The following is a 19,329-nucleotide window of genomic DNA, read 5'->3' as shown; positions in this document are numbered from 1 at the left end:
GACTCCTTGGGGGTCCGATGTTTTTGATATTAATCTGTCCGGTTAATATTGGTTGACCATTTTACATCGCAGTCTGCGATGTATGAGCCGGGAGAGAGGAGGGGCTGGAGTCAGGAACTAGGGGCGGGGCCCAGTGCAGTCACTGTACTCTTACACCGGGCCCTGCTGCAGTATTTATAAACATTAATCCTTATCCTGTTATTAAGTTTAACTAACACTGCGCTCTCCCCTGTTCCCCTGTATCCGTACAGCACTTACGAACAAGTTTCCATAGCAGGCAGAGCGGGCGGCAGCAGTAATGTCACTCACTGACGTTGAGCGCCTTCTCCTCCCACTTTATGAATGAAGCAGGCGGAGCAGGCACGCGACGTCATTGAGTGACGTTACTGCTGCCGTCCGCTCTGCCTGCTATGGAAGCTTGTTCGTAAGTGCTGTACGGATACAGGGGATACAGGGGAGAGCGCAGTGTTAGTTAAACTTAATAACAGGATAAGGATTAATGTTTATAAATACTGCGGTGAGCAGAGGGCCGGTGTATTTGGGGACACTGTTATGAGGGGGATCTGTGGATGACATATAGCACTTGCAACGACTTCCGGCCCATGTGTGGAACGCATATGCGTTCAGTTTTTTCCATATTATTAGTGGGCTTTGAAGGTAATTAATACAGCATTTATCTGTGCTACCTCTTTATGTTCAGACAAGATGGAGCAGATACTTTTGATAGGAACCTTATCATATTTAAATATATATTTCGATTATTAGATTTTTTCATTATTACAGGAAGTGATGGGGAGGAGTTTAAGGGGACTTTCCCTATTTAAGGTGCCATATCTTGAACTTAGTATAGATGCCTTGCATCAAGTAGCCCATATATGAGCTTTCAGCTTCTTGACCATGTACCCTTCATCATGGGGTGTTGTTAGTTTTTTCTGAGGTGACATTTTGGCTGGCGGTGAAAATTACAGAACTGCTGCTGATTTTATATCTTGGATTTTTGTCCTCTGAGGAAACAGTTTTTTACTGGGGAAACGCAACGTCGGGACTCAATAATTTCTAACCTTGGGACAACATTCCACTAACAGGGTCTGGACAGGTATCAGGAAAGGGTTTAGCCACCGAGAGGTGTGGTCGCCCCTCTTGGGGCGGGTGCTCTGCCTATAGGCAGGGAGAGTCCCAGGGATGTTTTTGCGGGATGAGGTGACGGTTCGATTGGCACTATTTTGGGATGTGTATGACTTTTTGATTGCTTGCTATTACACTGTTTGAGATGTAAGGTGACAAAATGGCTTTTTAACACCATTTTTATTAGATTTTTTTTACAGTGTTCACCTGAGGGGTTAAATTGAGGGGGGTGATATTTTTATAGAGCAGGTCGTTACGGACACAGCGATACCTAATATGTATACTTTTATTTTTATTTTTTTACATTTAACACAATAAAAGCCTTTTTTCATGTTTCATGTTTGTCTCCATAGTCTTAGAGCCATAGTTTTTTTATTTTTTGGGTGATTGCCTATGTAGGGCCAAATTTTTTGCAGAATGAGGTGACGGTTAGATTGGTACTATTTTGGGGGTCATACGCCTTTTTGATCGCTTGGTGTTGCACTTTTAGTGATATAAGGTGACATCAATTTTATTTTTTTTATGGTGTCTATCGGACGGGGTGGATCATGTGACATATTTATAGAGCTGGTCGTTACGGATGCGGTGATACTTAATATGTGTGGGGTTTTTTTCTTTTTTTTTTCCTTCTATTTTTTATTATAAAATCAGGGGAAAGGGGCGTTTTTTCTTTTTTAAACTTGAAAGTTAATTTTTTTAATTGAAAACACTTTTTTTTTAAACTTTATTTCTGTCCCACTCTGGGACTTCCCTATTTAAGGCGCCATATCTTGAACTTAGTATAGATGCCTTGCATCAAGTAGCCCATATATGAGGGGGAACATGATTAACCTATACAAATATATAAATGGACCATACAAAAAATACGGTGATAAACTGTTCCATGTAAAATGCCCTCAAAAGACAAGGGGGCACTGCCTCCGACTGAAGAAGAAAAAGTTCAGTCTCCAGAAGCGTCTGAGTCTCACTTCCTTCTGGGAATCGAATTCCCAGCTTATTCCTTGGTTGAACCTGATGGACTTATGTCTATTTTCAACCGTATCAACTACAGTATGTAACTATTCCGAGGAATATTATTTAAAAAACTAACCGAATTTGCTTGCGTATCCATGGATACAAACAATTTTAAATAATTATGTAAAAAAATTATAAAATGACTTTCTCTTTAAGGGATTAAAGGCAAATTTGCTTCAATCATAGTGTTTTCAATGAAAGAAACCTTAGAAATCTGCAACAATAGAGCCTGCAAAATTATATCAATTGATTGTAAATGTTTTCATAGTATTTCATTTCATGATTAATTTTGCAGTACATCAATGACATAAGTGAAAATTATAAGGATTTTTGAAATGATATTACAGTATTAAACTGGGATATATTTTTTATATTCTGGGAAAAAATATAAATTATTCTCCACACTGATCCCTCACCTCCAAGGCTCCAACTCTCACTCGATCCCTGCTGGTCTCCACTTCCTTGTCCATGCTCAACACAGGAAAAGATAGGAGATGCCCGCTCAGCCAATCACTAGCCGCAGTGCTGATCCGCCCTAGTCAGGGACTGGTTGAGCTGGCATCTCCAGCCATTTCCTGTTTGTCGAGCAAGGACCAGACAATGGAGAATGCTAGGGACCTGGGAAGCATTGGAACAGTATCAGTGAGGTGAGTAAAGCTTCTATTATTATTTTTTTTTTTTTACCATTTTGCTTCTTAACTAAAAAATATCCCACCGGACAATCCCTTTAATGGTAAAACTGTCCAAATTGAGAGAAAGTCACTGAATCTGAGGATACAGAAGTGCACTTATGTCACATCATGATCCTATAAAATATGGGCTTTTGCACGGCACAAAATAATTTTAGGATACTGTTCGATAGATGCAGGAACCTAGAAATAATACATTGTTCCTCAAATCCACTCAAAAGTCAACTAAATAAATGTTCTCAAAAACTCCTTGAAAAGGGACATATAGAAAAAAAGGTGGGGGAGAAAACTCTCATACACAGACTATCCCACCACATTCTGCAACTGAACTATACATGGTATTCACAATTACTATAAGTAATCACAAGTACTATAAGAGGAAAGGGGCTCTACACCAATGGGTTGTCAATATACACCATGACATGAGATAGTCCTAGGATATAGTACTATGTGTTGCATCTACCCACATGTTGCCATGTACTTGGTTGGAACAGGCATGTATTTCATTGTGTCCTATGGCTGCTCTGTTTCCCCAGTGGGTTCCCTGGGTTCTGTTAAATTTGAGGCCTCATTGTACTACTTGGATGGCCATTCATCTGAATGGTTGCCATGTAGTCCCACACTTCCTATATAATGGTTGCCGCCAGGGTGATAAATCGGTGCTTTGGCATCCCCTGACTTAATGGATTAACGGTGGCCTCATTTTAAATGGTGTTGTCTCGGATGAGATGCCTCCTCTAACATGGCGAACATGCTTCTCAGAGCTGACATTACTACTTGTGCAAAAATGTGGGAAAAGGTAATCTTACCAAAACACAAGCGTTTCAAGGAAAGCTATTCCGACATCAGATGCGCCCACTACTACAATACGGGCATTGATGGTTGCTTTTGGCTCCAAGGTAAGCTTCCGATTGATGTGGTACAATGCATAAGGCGGCTGTAGAAGAGAAGAAAACAGGAGACTGAATAAACAGTATAAGCACTCATGGGGTCATGAAATCCGCCTATATTAGGATCCATTCACATGTCCGTAAGTGTTTTGCGAATCCGCAAAACACGGACACTGGCAATGTGCATTCCGCAATTTGCGGACCGCACATCGCCGGCACTATAATAGAAGATGCCTAATCTTGTCCGCAATTGCAGACAAGAATAGGACATGTTCTATTTTTTTGCGGAAACGGAAGCACGGATGCTGAAGTGCAGATCTGCAAATGCTGATGCAGATCCGCAAATGCGGATGCGGACAGCACATTCCAGCCCATTGAAAATGAATAGGTCCGCACCCGTTCCGCAAAATTGCGGAACGGATGCGGACCCATTTTGCGGACGTGTGAATGGACCCTTAGGCGTATTTCAGGAGCAGATTGCAGCGCAATTGTTAGTAGTACTGCGATCTGCAACTTTTCCCTGCTCATGCCAGTTTTAAAAAAGTGGGCAGGGAAGAGCACGGGCTGGCAGGCCCATCTCATTCATAATGTTCTATGTCTGTTTTAGGCGTAGAAAATGGTCTAAATTTAAGCCAGCTAGGAAGCCGTCTTACATTTAGACTGGTGTTGGATGCGCCGAAGTCATGTAGAGGCCAGCTCCTCTTCATAACTTTGGCGGATCCACCGCCTGATATAGGGGTTATAAAGACCGGCGTGACTTAATCTGAACATTGCGTTTATTAGGATATTGGAGCAGTACATGAGTTATTTGACTTTTGTTCATCATATTTATGAGCACAGGAGGACATGTTTTGATAGCATTTTTCTATAACAATCTATACTGGTGCATCATCAGAGCTGTACTTCAGTATTTTCTTGAGTGCATCATTTCCATATTCATCAACAGGGTGTGCATGGATTGGACCTGCCAGTCTTCTGCCACTTTTGTAATAAAAAAAGGGGGCCAAAGTATTTTTCAATACATCTTTATGCAACAAAATTGGGGTTAATACATTGATAATACATAGGGGGATTGTTACGGATTAGTGAGTGTGGACCCACTGCGATAACCAACCGGTTTTAATTTGGGTTAACTCTAAGGCCTCTTTCACACGGGCGTGTCCGGATTAGGTCCGGATGCGTCCCGGTGCATTGTGGCAAACCCGCGCGAGTAGGAACGCAATTGCAGTCAGTTTTGACTGCGATTGCGTTCCGATGTTCAGTTTTTATCGCGCGGGTGCAATGTGTTTTGCACGCGCGTGATAAAAAACCGACTGTGGTACCCAGACCCGAACTTCTTTACAGAAGTTCAGGTTTGGGTTAGTTGTAGTGTAGATTGTATTATTTCCCCTTATAACATGGTTATAAGGGAAAATAATAGCATTCTGAATACAGAATGCATAGTAAAACATCGCTGGAGGGGTTAAAATAAAAAATGTAACTCACCTTAATCCACTTGTTTGCGCAGCCGGCATCTCTTCTGTTTTTAACTGTGAGCAATAGGACCATTGATGACGTCACTGCGTTCATCACATGGTCCATCACATGATCCATCACCATGGTGATGGATCATGTGATGAGCGTAGTGACGTCATCAAAGGTCCTATTGCTCACAGATAAAGACAGAAGAGATGCCGGCTGCGCGAACAAGTGGATTAAGGTGAGTTAAAAAAAAATATTTTTTTTTTAACCCCTCCAGCCCTATTTTACTTAGCATTCTGTATTCAGAATGCTATTATTTTCCCTTATAACCATGTTATAAGGGGAAATAATAATGATCGGGTCCCCATCCCGATCGTCACCTAGCAACCGTGCGTGAAAATCGCACCGCATCTGCACTTGCTTGCGTGAAAAACGCACAAAGAGGAGCATGCTGCGATTTTCACGCAACACACAAGTGATGCGTGAAAATCACTGCTTGTGTGCACAGCCCCATAGAAATGAATGGGTCAGGATTCAGTGCGGGTGCAATGCGTTCAACTCACGCATCGCATCCGCGCGGAACACTCACCCGTGTGAAAGGGGCCTAAGGGAGTTATTCTGGCACTCCCTTGGTATTCACCTTTTGACCCCTGTACAGGGATTTGGACTATGATGTGGGGGCAACCAGACTGCTACCTCCTGGGATAGTCTCAGTGTGTTTGGCAGCTGACCCACTAGGGAAGCACCGGAAGCTCAGAAAACACAGGAAAACTGCAGGAGCAGTCTAAGCAGTCACTAAGGTTTGCAGGCAGGATACATGCAGGCAGGGCGGGTGCAGGGCTGAAGAACAGTAAGGAACCAATGCAGGATAAAGGCAGGCAAAACACAGGAGAAACATAGAAGCGCTAGACTTCAACACCTGTGCTCAGGTACTCTCTTCCTGGAGAGGGCACCTTAAAGGTGTTATCCCATGAATACTGTAAAATACTGTGAAAATCTGACATCACATAGTATATCACAATCTACAGTCATGTGAAAAAATTAGGACACCCTTTGAAAGCATGTGGTTTTTTGTAACATTTTTAATAAATGGTTATTTCATCTCCGTTTCAACAATACAGAGAGATTAAAGTAATCCGACTAAACAAAGAAAACTGAAGAAAAGTCTTTTCAAGATCTTCTGTAAATGTCATTCTACAAAAATGCCTATTCTAACTGAGGAAAAAGATAGGACACCCTTGCCCCTAATAGCGAGTGTTACCTCCTTTGGCTGAAATAACTGCAGTGAGACGGTTCTTGTAGCCATCTACCAGTCTTCGACATCGGTCTGAGGAAATTTTACCCCACTCCTCAATGCAGAACTTTTTCAGCTTTGAGATGTTTGAGGGGTTTCTTGCACGTACAGCCCTTTTCAAGTCACCCCACAGCATCTCAATGGGATTCAAATCTGGACTTTGACTTGGCCATTCCAGGACTCTCCATTTCTTCTTTTTCAGCCAATCTTTGGTTGATTTACTAGTCTGTTTTGGGTCATTGTCATGTTGCATGGTCCAGTTCCGCTTCAGCTTTAATTTTCTAACTGATGGTCTCACATGTTCTTCAAGCACCTTCTGATACACAGTAGAATTCATCGTGGATTCTATGATGGTGAGCTGACCAGGTCCTGCTGCAGCAAAGCAGCCCCAAACCATGACACTTCCACCTCCATGCTTCACAGTTGGTATGAGGTTCTTTTCTTGGAATGCTGTGTTTGGTTTACGCCAAACATGTCCTCTGCTGTTGTGTCCAAATAATTCAATTTTGGACTCATCTGTCCAAAGAACATTATTCCAGAAGTCCTGGTCTTTGTCAACTTTATCGCTGGCAAATGTCAGTCTGGCCTCGATGTTTCTCTTGGAAAGCAAAGGTTTCCTCCTTGCACACCTCCCATGCAAGTTAAACTTGTACAGTCTCTTTCTGATTGTAGAGGCATGTACTTCTACATCAACAGTAGCCAGAGCCTGCTGTAGTTCTCGAGATGACACTTTAGGGTTTTTGGATACCTCTTTTAGCATCTTGCGGTCTGCTCTTGGGGTGAACTTGCTGGGGCGACCAGTCCTGGGCATGTTGGCAGTTGTTTTGAAAGCCCTCCACTTGTAGACTATCTTCCGGACAGTGGAATGGCTGATTTCAAAATCTTTTGAGATCTTTTTAAATCCCTTCCCAGACTCATAGGGTGCTACAATCTTTTTTCTGAAGTCCTCTGACAGCTGTTTTGCTCTCACCATGGTGCTCACTCTCACTTCAACAGTCAGGAGCACACCAAACTAAATGTCTGAGGTTTAAATAGGGCAAGCCTCATTCAACATGCAGAGTAACGATCTACTAATTATGTGCACCTGGTGTGATATACCTGTGTGAGATCTGAGCCAATTTAAGAGGGAATACATGTGAGGGTGTCCTATCTTTTTCCTCAGTTAGAATAGGCATTTTTGTAGAATGACATTTACAGAAGATCTTGAAAAGACTTTTCTTCAGTTTTCTTTGTTTAGTTGGATTACTTTAATCTCTCTGTATTGTTGAAACGGAGATGAAATAACCATTTATTAAAAATGTTACAAAAAACCACATGCTTTCAAAGGGTGTCCTAATTTTTTCACATGACTGTATTTCTAACAAAGCTAGAACCAGCCCTGTACCTCACATGGATCCAGAGATCTCCCTATTCATTGCTCTGCTAAATTTATAGCAAGCTGGCAGCTCAAGGGGAGTGTCTTTTCTGCTGCAGCTCAGGGGGCGTGTTTCTGCTCTCCCTATCACAACTCAGGAGGCAGCTGAAAGATGAAACTGAGCATGTGCGGCCATCTCAATAAGCAGGTCAAAGAAATAACAAATTAAGTGTCACTATACAGATACATTTTATTGAATAACTCACTGGCTGTACAAAATTTTTAATTACATGCAATTACAAAAGTATTGAGATCCAGGTGCTGGTTTGAAAAATGTAGAATATTTTTCGCAGGACAACCCCTTTAAATACCCAATAACATTGGCCCTTTAAAAGGCTAGAGGTCAGCACACGTGCCCCTAAGGGGACAGAGGCTGGAGCACTAGAACAGAAGCATGGAGGCAGCAACAAGGTGAGTAGTGCAGCGTCCGTGCCCACAGAGGAGAGCAGGGCAGCGGCAGCCATGGACAGTTGCCCTACCAGGGAAATTTATCAAATCTAGGACACCAGTTTTGTGGCGTAAAAATGTTGTAAGCGATGCCACATGCAACATTTTGTGTAAAATTTTGCGACTTTCAGAAATGGATTGAAAAGTTGGTCGGAATTACAGATAAGAACACTTTTATGTCTCATTTATGATGTGCGACTTTTTAAAAAGTCACATCTCCACATGAGGCAACCCCATGGTGCACTTTCATTGACAGTGGCAAAACCACATCACACTTGCGCCAAATAAAATAAAACCGAGTGCAATTTCCATAAATCTGGCGCAGGTGTGCAAAGCAGCTCCAGTATAAAAAATTGCCTCAAACACACTTACAATGATAAAATCCCCCATAGTTTTCACAACCACATACAAGTGTTTTTCACACAGACATTTTTCTATACTATCCTACATACCAAAATGTATCAAATGAAATAGTCGCCCTGTACTATAAAGATAAATCCGAAAACAAAGAAGGAAAGAATTACGGCTCATTTAAAAGAGTAGACATAAATCCTGCATGTCATTTTAGAAAGTGGTTTGCTTTCCGTTTATCCTTCTACCACTTGATACAAACAGATTACATTCAGTTTAGAAAATTATAATCCATTGTTGATTTTAAGTATTAAGACTCTAGGGCACAATTTTAAAATCTTTTCTTAGGACCACCATTAAAAATTACAAAATATTCTGCATAAATCCTCAAAGTAAAAGAACTAAAAAAGAATATAAAGCAGATTGATTCCTATCTTATACAGAAAAAATGTTACTAATGTCCACATTTTTGTTTGAAATATCAGCCAAATAGTAATATCTTTTCTTCTCCTCTACAGTAAGCACATGCCTTGTTAATCTAAGCTTTGTCCAGAAGAATTCTGACATCCAGTGGCCACAAAAGGTACCTTTAACTCTTTAAACTAGGCTACATGGAAAGCGTAATATACTAAGAGGTAAGTATATTGGCCAGTTTGACATATGCTCATCACGTAAGGTGATTTATGATGAAGTGACAAATCATAAATAATTATAATGGGCTTCAGAATTTACTCCCTGCTCAAACTGAATGAAAGTGGGTGTATATACTTGAAACAGAAAACAAGGGCTGGAATAAAATTGGGGCACTGACGGTCCTAAACCAGTTTGAGACAGTTTGGTCATTTTCCCTGATTATGACTTCCTTTTTTTTTACCTCACGTTACTTTAAATACAATATTTTATTTTTGTAAGATTATATAGTTGTTGCATCATTTTTTAATTTAGTATTTTTTGCTTTTATACCCAGGAAGATGTAAAAAGAAAGAAAAAGTGAAAAAAATTGTCTGTTTTTTTAAAATACTTTTCTATTTTTTAAAAAAATAGATAACAGTGGTGCAACAAAAAAATTTCTAATTTCAAATCTTTTACAGTAATTTTTATATTGGGAATATATTCCCTGTTCATGGCCAGACATTATTTTTTTTCATGCGGCTATTTAAAAGTGGTCGCATTATTCTTTCAGTGATACTTGAGGCTTCATTTTTATGTCATTTTTATTTTAGTATTTTTTTTGTTTTTATACCTGGGAAAATTTAAAAAGAAAGAGAATGTGGAAAAATAGTATGTTTTTATTTGATACTTAATTTTTTATTTTTATAGAATGCAGTGCAACTAAAATCATTTTTAAATTGTGCCCCCATTCTTTTAAAGCTATTTTAATATTGGGAATATATAGTTTATGGCAAGCAGAAAAGGGGCTGTCTCTAGTTATTGTTTTACATATTGTGCTCCTCATGAGATAATAGAAGGCCTTTCACGGGGGTACGTTTTAACATATTACATTATTTTAGCCCCATAATTTTTGTTGCCTTTTTAGCCCCATTCAGGCAAGAACAGCCTTTAGAAACTCACTGCAGAGCTAATCTGGGAGTGATAAGACCTAGCAGCTCCTGCAGTTACCGGCAACCGGCAATCACATGGTCACTGGGAGGAAAGGAGGAAGTGGCATGGCCGCTTTCTAATCTGTATAGAATCATTGAGCACCATGTATATGGAGAACAGGAAGGCACGGGCAGTAACAAACCGTCTCTGCCTTCTCAATGGGGAGTCCAGCTGTCACTGACAACAAACTCCCCCATTTCGTGTGCACCTTACAGAGTTACATGCAGACCTGCCAGACAAGTGTCAGACATTTAGGTGACTTTACAGTGTACGGGTAACCTTGAGCAGAATTCTACATTTATACCATTTCAATGGGGCCACAAAAGTATGCTGTCCGCATCCGTAGTTCGTAGTTTCCGCGGCCCCACAAGAAAGATAGAACATGTCCTATTCTTGTCTGCAATCGAAGACAAGAATAATCATTTCTATCATAGGGCCAGCCATGTGTGGTCCATCAAATGCAGAACGCATACGGGCGGTATCCATGTTTTGCGGACCACAAAACACTACGGCCATCTGAATGAGCCTTATAATGGAAATTCACAAGAAAGGTATAGTAATGTTTCAGGGCACCTACCCTACATGAAGGTGAGAGACTCCCTTTAACATTTATGTAAATGAGGATGGTAATTTACCTAGCACTTGTATGAAGGGTAGAATTCGCTGCATCCATAACTACAATTAAACCTTAGCCTGACAATCCGCTTTTGCCTCACAATTTTGCAATGTAAATTATACTGGGAGAGAAAATCTCATAACTGTGAGTTAATAAGCATATAAACAACATTCTTTATAATGAAGACTCATTTATCTCATGGGTGTCTGTAAATCAGGGTAAGGTCTAAGAGGTTTCTGCATATATTATCCATGGGGAAAGCTTACGGTTTCCAGCTGAACAATATGTGTTGCAGCAATTACCTCAGTAACAGTTGGGCATCTCAACCGTTAACACGCTCAGGGTTTAAGAAGATAAATGACTCCTACGACATGCACATAGTAACAGATTTTCTTTCATCAGACCTAGAAACAGGTTTCTTGATAAGTAAATTGATGTAAAAGCTGACATTATACAACGTGACCATGCATTAGTGGGAAAACATATGGAGTACTACTTATCAATCATGATATGAAGATATCTGCTGGTCTGTGTGTTGGGTAATTAAACAAAAAGCCATAACGTGGAGGTATTTATCAGATGCTGTCTGGGCTTGTTTTCCAAGCCATAAGGCCCAGCGCTATGTCAACTCATCAATATTGCATAAGGTTTGAACAAATGTTCCACATGGACTGCAGAATGAAGATACAGATGCCTTTGAGGGCTTCAAGTACAATGTAAATAGCTTTGGGGACCAAACAGAAGGAAATCAGTAATCATCTACCATTACACTGGAAATGCAGTTTAGTTATTTTGAATTGGACCAATAACTGGAAGCCTCAATTTAACCACATCCACCAAGGTGTCCACTAAGTTTGATAAAAATGTTGTCTATCTGGTATCGGTCACCAAGAACTATTTACTTCTCTTCTAGAACTCGTAATACCCTAATCAACCAACCATCACATTAGTGGCGTCCAGCTCCAGGGATGTGGCTGCAACCGTTTGATAGCATATTGGACGCCTCCTCCTCTGGTTGCGGCTTCAGCAACTGCCTTGCAAGATCTGGTCGCACGTTGCCTGCATACCCTAGCCAGTGGTGTCAGGTTGCTGGGAAAAATGGAGCTCGCTTATGTCATCAGGCCTGGTGACCTATTTAAAGGGGAATCAACCTGCCATTTTTTGCCTGCATATTAAAGGGGTTATCCCATCATAATGATCACTGTTAAATCTGTTAATCATTTGACAGTAATCATTTTGTAAATATATTTGATTAACCAATTCCCACCCTTTAGGAGAAAATTCATCCCCACTTACCTCATTGTTGTCATTCGGTCTCCCCTGGTTACGGCCACCGCTCTTCTCCAGAATCCTGGTGGCCGCACTTGCGCAGAAGACTCTTCTCCCGGCCGGGCCGCTCGCTGTCCTGAACGCGCACGCCGCCGCGCTTGACTTCTTCCTGTCCAGAATAGTACAGAGCCGCGAACGCGCATGGCAGCTCTCTACTATACTGGCCAGGGAGAAGTCACCATGGCGCATGCTCGGCGGCGTGCGCATTCAGTCCAGCGCGCGGCCCGGCCGGGAGAAGACGTCAATCAAGATGAAGCCCGCCCGCAGCCAGAATCCAGGAAGTGAACGTCACGTTGGCAGCAGGTAAGTATGAAAAGGCGCCATGGGAATACCCCTTTAAGTATTAATCTCTGCCTGGCTCCTGTTCCAATGTGTTGTGAATCTGATCTAGACTACTATTTGACCATGACCAGTCTTTTTCCTGGATATTGCTCCTTCTTTGCACTTTGGATAGTTCATCTGGTACTGGCTGTTCTACTCCTGACTAAATTTTCATCTTGTCTTCTGGGCTATCGCATCCTGACTACTTTTCTGGTGATGACACTTGACTTGAGGATAGGCCATCAATATAAAAATCCCAGACAACCCCTTTAAATAAAAGTATTTTAAAATATATCAACTGTGTCCGATGTCACTACAAAGCCAAAAAGCACTAGTGTATGTACAAAGGAACGATTGAATCTAAATTTAGGCGACCATTAAAGGGAACTCTTAGTGCTGAACATGGTGCCTGAGCTGAAGGTAGCATGTTATAGAGCAGGAGCAGCTGAGCAGATTGATATCTAGTTTTATGGGAAAATATTCATTAAAACTAATAATTTACTCATTTATATCTGTGCTTGCACCAGCTTTGAAGTCCAGGAGGCGGTCCTATCAGTGATTGACAGCCTTCCCTCTCTGGCTGTGTATACAGAGATAGCTGTCAATCACTGATAGGACCGCCTCTGTGACTTTAAAGCCTAGAATTAATAGAGATTTAAAGGAAGTTTTACTGAATCTTTTCCCATAAAACTATATATTAATCTGCTCAGCTCCTTCAGCTCTATAACATGCTGCCTTTGGATTGTTTTACATTTTCATAGCGAGAGGTTCCCTTTAAATCAGGGATGCTGTAGGCTGTCAAGGCATACTGGGAATTGTAGTTTTGCAACATCTGGAGGGCCGCAGGTTGGACATCCCTGCTGTAAATGATTATTTTAGTGCAGTATCTTTGATATTTCCTCTTGCATCTCCATATGGTAGGCTATAAAGGTCCCAGGTCTGGTCCTTCATTTATGAGCTTGATGATGGTAGAGCAGAATTACTGATTGACAAGCTGAATGGTTGAAATAAGATCGGGGTTCATCATGCTTTCACTTCCCAAGTCAAAGCAGTGAATTTATGGCACAGATCTTCACTGCAAACACATTACATGGAAAGTGCTGGCTGACAGTAAATGTCCTCAGAGCAAAAGTCAGCAGGTTTCCTGTGTTTTTCCCATTACATCTCATTTGAGAGCTTGACTATTACCCAATGATGGCAGGCAGCAGATGGCATTGTTAGCAGGAATGTCCCCAATGTTTGTCACTTCTGCACATTTGCAAAAATCAAAAGGAAGATGACCTACCTTGCCTCAAAAGCAAGATGTCAGCAGCATACAGGTGTTAATGGCATTTATGGAAAGGCTGAATGATCATTGTGCAGAAAGAACAAGACCGTCTTTTCAGCTGCCTCGGACTAGTTAACAAGTAGCCATCTGAATGCATAAAAAGAAAGAATTGCATTTCATCAATAAAAGACAGCAAGAAGATTTAATGAGGGTAAAATGGAGCTGCTAAATAAGCAGATGAGCGCGAGACGGCTTGGGGAACAATTAAAAAGGCCATCAAGCCACAGCTCGACAGTTGAAGTATTCTGTTGTGTGTGACACAGGCTTAGTACATAGGACTGCATTATGAAAGCTTTTCCAGTCTATGGCTATGATTTAAAGAGAACCTGCCCCATGTCTTTTATCAAAGGAACGTTCTAAAGGATAACTCTGCCAAATATATCAAAATCAAATTTTTGAAGCCAAAATAAGCAGTGGATCATAAGAGGAGAGAACGTATACAGGACAGACACAACTTCTCTTCTTTTTTTGAATTTGCCAGCAGCCTTACTTGACACTTCTAATTCATGAAATATACAGTTCTAGAAAAGTTTAACTTGATTTTTTAGTGACTTTTGTTGCGTTAAAGGGGTTTTTCTGGAAGTACAATATTGATGACCCTATAATATCTAATCAATAGGGTTCTGACTCCTGGCAATCCCCCCCAATCAGCTGTTTGAAGAGGTTACACTGCTCCGGTGAGCCCTGCGGCCTCTTCCTAGGCCAGTGACGTCATGTTCTTCACTCACATGGCCTATGAGCAGAACAGGCACATTTAAGTAAGTGGGCGCGGGCTGCAATATCAACCATAGATAGTGTATGGAGCTGTGCTTGCAATGCTGTGAGGAGGCCACAATGCTCATTGAAGTGCCGCGGCCTTTTCCCGGGAATCGGCCCCCATCCCCCCCCGCAAACTGATATTAATGACCTATTCTGAGGACAGGTCATCAATATTGTATTACCGGGGGAAAAAAACATTTAATGGAGTTGACCAAGATTTAGATATCAGATTGGTCAGGGTATAAACACCCCGCAACCCCACAAATAAGGTGTTACCTTGTAGCTCCAGAATCGGAAGTCATCGACGAAACTACACAGCTACATCCATTGTGTAGTGGACGGATCTGGTAACTGCAGCTCTGCTCCCATTGAAGGGGAATGGTTTTTATTTATTTTTATTTTTCATTTTACAAAGCCTCCTGCTCCCTGCCAAATTTGGGAGTTAGCTAATACTCAGTATGGGGAATTTGGAATTCTTCCCACTTGCTGTACAGTACATCTGCATCAAGATAGATGGATGAATGTATCCATGCATTATCTACAGGGCACACGAAGAGGCCTGGAGTTATAATTTAGGATCACAAGGCCAAGATGGAGATCACCAGTTCTCACTCGAGACAGTATACTGCACCTAGTCACAGGCTCCATTAACTGACAAAGGCCAAGAGATTGTCCTCCATCAGGATTTTTTAACGTATAGGAAAGTGCACTGTCTATACAGTGTGCAATAGGAAATAAAAACACACTTACCTGTATAAAGGTATACTTTTTTAACATTGTGGCCAATGGACAATGTATACCAGTGCTACACAGTGGCATACATCAGATACTCCTCTTCCATATTGCTCTGATGTGAACAGATCCTCAGGCTCCATCCAGTCTTTTGCAGGCACATTTTGTGGCAGACCCCATGCCAAAAAGCTACCTGGAGTCCACCTCCCATTGTTTTCAATGGGAAGCTATGCTGCCTTTCATGCACCTGTGGATTATTGCCAGAATTGCCGCAGCGTCCAGACAGATGCCGCTGGAAACTCCACTAAATGGGGCTAAACTGCTGATGGATCCACCACATTCAAACTGAAAAACCATGGCAGAAACTTGAGGGGTTTTAGCCATCAAATACATGGCAGATTTTGCCTTTTTTTTGTGCTTCATTGTGACAAGGCCGAGGATGGGGACACTGTTTTGGAAGAGTCGGTGAAGTAGACTGATCTCATACACCAATCATCTTCTTTAACATATGTTTTGTGGTGCCAGGGAAGGGGGGCGGCAACTGTTTCAACCCTTACTTGACGGCTACATATAAAATAGCAGCACCCCAAGACAAAAAAGTGTGCTAACTGGACCTGTCACCTACAGCAACCAATATGAGTCCATTCCAAGACTTCATATCTTCCAGGACATCAATGGGTATGACCATAAGCGTAACATGCACAAGAGACACAGGGAGAGGTAGAGAAGACAACAAGGCCACATTCGTGTACACTTGTTTATACTGAAGTTTGGCAGAGCTGATGACTAAAGAAATCTCCATCAGTGTTGCCAAACTGAATTTTTCTTTTCTCTGGACAACATATCTAAAAATCATGAATGGCCAAAAATGTTTTACAGACAAATTGGAAAACCATAATGAATGTCACAGATGATAAGTGATACACATCTGTAGCTCAGTATACTGATATTACCAATATTTACTGTGAGCTCCAAATGCTCACGTATCACCAGCCTTAAAGTAGCACTCCCACAAAAATATTTATTCTCTAACCTGTTAGAAAGGTAAATGATGTAAACTATAGTTAAGGTAATTTTCTTACCGATGTCTGTATTTGTGAGTTATAACCTCCCTTCTGATCCTCAGTTGTGTCATGTGACCAACGTTCTGATCTCCAAATAACACAGCATCTTATGTCTGGACATGAAGTCAGTTTCTCTATGTATTCCTATGTAGTCTCAAAGTCAGTCTCTTGGGAATGAATAGAGAAATAACTGACTTCCTGTCCTGTGTCAGTTGGAAATCAGAGTGCTAATCACATGACACAGCTGAGGATCAGAAGGGAGGTTATAACTCACAAATACAGACATCGGTAAGAAAATTACATTCACTACAGTATACATCATGTACCTTTCTAACTGGTCAGAAAATAACTTTTTTTTTGTGGAAGTGCTACTTGATGGTCCCATCTATTTGTTTTTCACATACAATGGAAAAAAATTCCCTATTTTTCCAGGCTGCCTGGAATTTCTGGACGGTTGTCAACCCTGATCCATGATCTCCACAAATTCATAAAACCAGAGAGATGCTCTGGAGCACAAGCGTCTGCATTACAGATGAAATATTGCGCATACTAAGAGAAAACGTACATTTTAGGTTTTTGGAATAGTGCTCTTCAGTGACTTCGCATTGGGATATGTCCTGATGGGTTTGGTAGCAATCGTGATGAATGGGATTAGCCATAGAGGCGAAGGTTTGCATACAGTAATATTAATATTTAAAGTTTTCTAACTTCTACATCTAGACCTGAGAAACACAAAATTTGACTGAGGAAACGTCTAAGCCAGGCATATCAAGGCTTTTACTCCACATAGGCCCTTTGGCCCTTCACATCACTTTTCTAAAGTGACAAAAAAGGGAGCGGCGGGGGTAAGGCGGGGAATGATCAGAGCAGCAGGGCCAGCACATTTTCTGGCACGAATAAAGACAGAAATCTACAGCAGCTAGGAGGCTTCCATAGATTTTAGTCTGTCACACGGCCTGCCGGAAGATGCGACAAATCTATGAGAGGCGTGCCCCTCTTCATAAATTTCGTACATCCTCTATCTGCTCAGAAAACACCGGTCCTGATAAATGTCCCCCTAAGTCTTTGTCATACAATTATGATTTAGAAGCTGTATATAAATCATACTGTCAGATTCCTACAAGAGTGGTACAATGCAGCATGCAGCTCTGCAGCGGAACCTAACGAATCTCATTATATGTCTGTGGAGTCTCCTGGTGGCCACCAGTGTCCACCGTGTGGTTGACCCAGAACTGCATTATGGTTTCCGATTAGGATGGAAACTGCAACGCAAATATAAACATCACCTAGAAAAGTCATGTTTGACTGTGTTCCCAGCCGGCTGTCTCCATGTGAAAAAGAAAACAGGAGGAAAGAAAAATAGGCTGTGAAAACAGGTCAGTTATTCGACATAATGATTTCACCTATTCTTCTCTTGTATCAATAATTACATAATTACTATGAGCAGATGGATTGCGGCACACAACCAGATGGCGAGGATGGTGAAGACGTAAACAAGCTGAGAATTGATTATTTCATTTCCAAACAAGGATTCCATTACTTCACCAAAAAAAAAAAAAAAAAAATGACTACAAATATAGTTTGGGAACGCAAAGACTAGATCAGAATACACCCAAGTTCACAATTTTGCTGATGCCATAATACAATGACACTACTGTGAGCATTTCATCTTCCAGTAAATTTGCAAACAAGATCTTGCTAAAGACAACCGCACAGGGAATATTTTCTAGGCTCATCATGTTCAATGGCGATGGGCAGTTTTTTCTACACTAATCTACATTATTAAAACATAATTCAACAATATTTGTTTGTCGGCATAAAAAGCTCTGCAACTTTTCCAATACTTTGCTGTTTTTGTACTGAGTTTATGTTTTTATATATACAGTATATACTATAGCTGCACTTGACCTTGGAAACAGACAGCGGTTTAGTTACACTTGCTTGTCAGACATGTGACTCTACTGCCATCTGAGTTCCCACAATGCACTAATCACAAGTAACAGAAAACCGGCTCTTTAGCTTTAGGCATAAGTATAGAAGTAACCGTCGTGCCACTCAAAAAGTTACTCCTCAGTTTATGGACATTTTAAAAGGGTTGTCTGGATTTTTTTCTAAATCCCACCACCAGCCGGCGGGACCTGTGAACAGAAACATACTTTCCTGCTCCCCATTGCTTCGTTCCAGTAACTTGGTTCTTGGGGTGTCTGCACTGCACTTCTGTTCCCTGTCTGTCAGCATCCACAGGTACGGGGTCACATGTATCACTGCAGCCAATGACTGGCCCCAGTGATGAAGTGCTCCATAGCGGCATGTGACCCAGGAGTGCCTGAACATTTGAGGATACATCACCGCTGAGGCCAGTCATTGGTAGCAGCGGTGCACGTGACGTCCTGCTGGGGTTGACGGATTTGAAAAAATCCCCGAAAAGCTATAGATTTTTCCTTGAGTATGGTACCATACACACCTCAGCCCACTGTTACAACACAGTCCAATACCTTACAACATCCTTCTTCATATCTGAATTTTCATGGTGCGCCAAAGTATTTACATTGTGAAGGTAAGGCTGGCCATACGCATAGGACAGCTCATTCTGCTGCCAGCTATCACTCTCGATCTCCACATACTTGCCATGCAGTTCTCCGAGAGAACAAAAGGATCGGGCGGTTGCCAGATCCTTATCTCCCCCGACATCTGCCATCTGGAGAGAGTCGGGAGGTCTCTACACACATTAGATGGTCATCCAGTCCTGCCCAAATCAGTAGGTTCGGCCGACACCTAATGTGCATGGCCAGTTTAAAGGAGTTGTGCAGCCAGTAGTATTGATCACCCATCTTCAGGATATGTTATCAATATCTGATAAGTGGGGGTCCGACTCCCAGACCCCCTGCCAATCA

At 41.5% G+C, this 19,329-nt stretch overlaps 1 protein-coding gene across 1 annotated transcript in view; it reads right to left on the bottom strand.

Moving 5' to 3' along the window:
- CFAP61 (cilia and flagella associated protein 61) overlaps positions 1-19,329 on the bottom strand; it is a 320,844-nt gene that overhangs the window by 191,557 nt on the left and 109,958 nt on the right. Inside the window, exon 18 of the mRNA XM_040429693.1 lies at positions 3,638-3,765. Coding sequence (XP_040285627.1) covers positions 3,638-3,765 — 128 coding nt within the window. The remainder of the gene's footprint in view (positions 1-3,637; positions 3,766-19,329) is intronic.

This window comes from Bufo bufo, chromosome 4 (assembly GCF_905171765.1).
Source record: "Bufo bufo chromosome 4, aBufBuf1.1, whole genome shotgun sequence".
Taxonomy (NCBI): Eukaryota; Metazoa; Chordata; class Amphibia; order Anura; family Bufonidae; genus Bufo; species Bufo bufo.
This window is presented reverse-complemented; position numbering and strand designations above follow the sequence as displayed.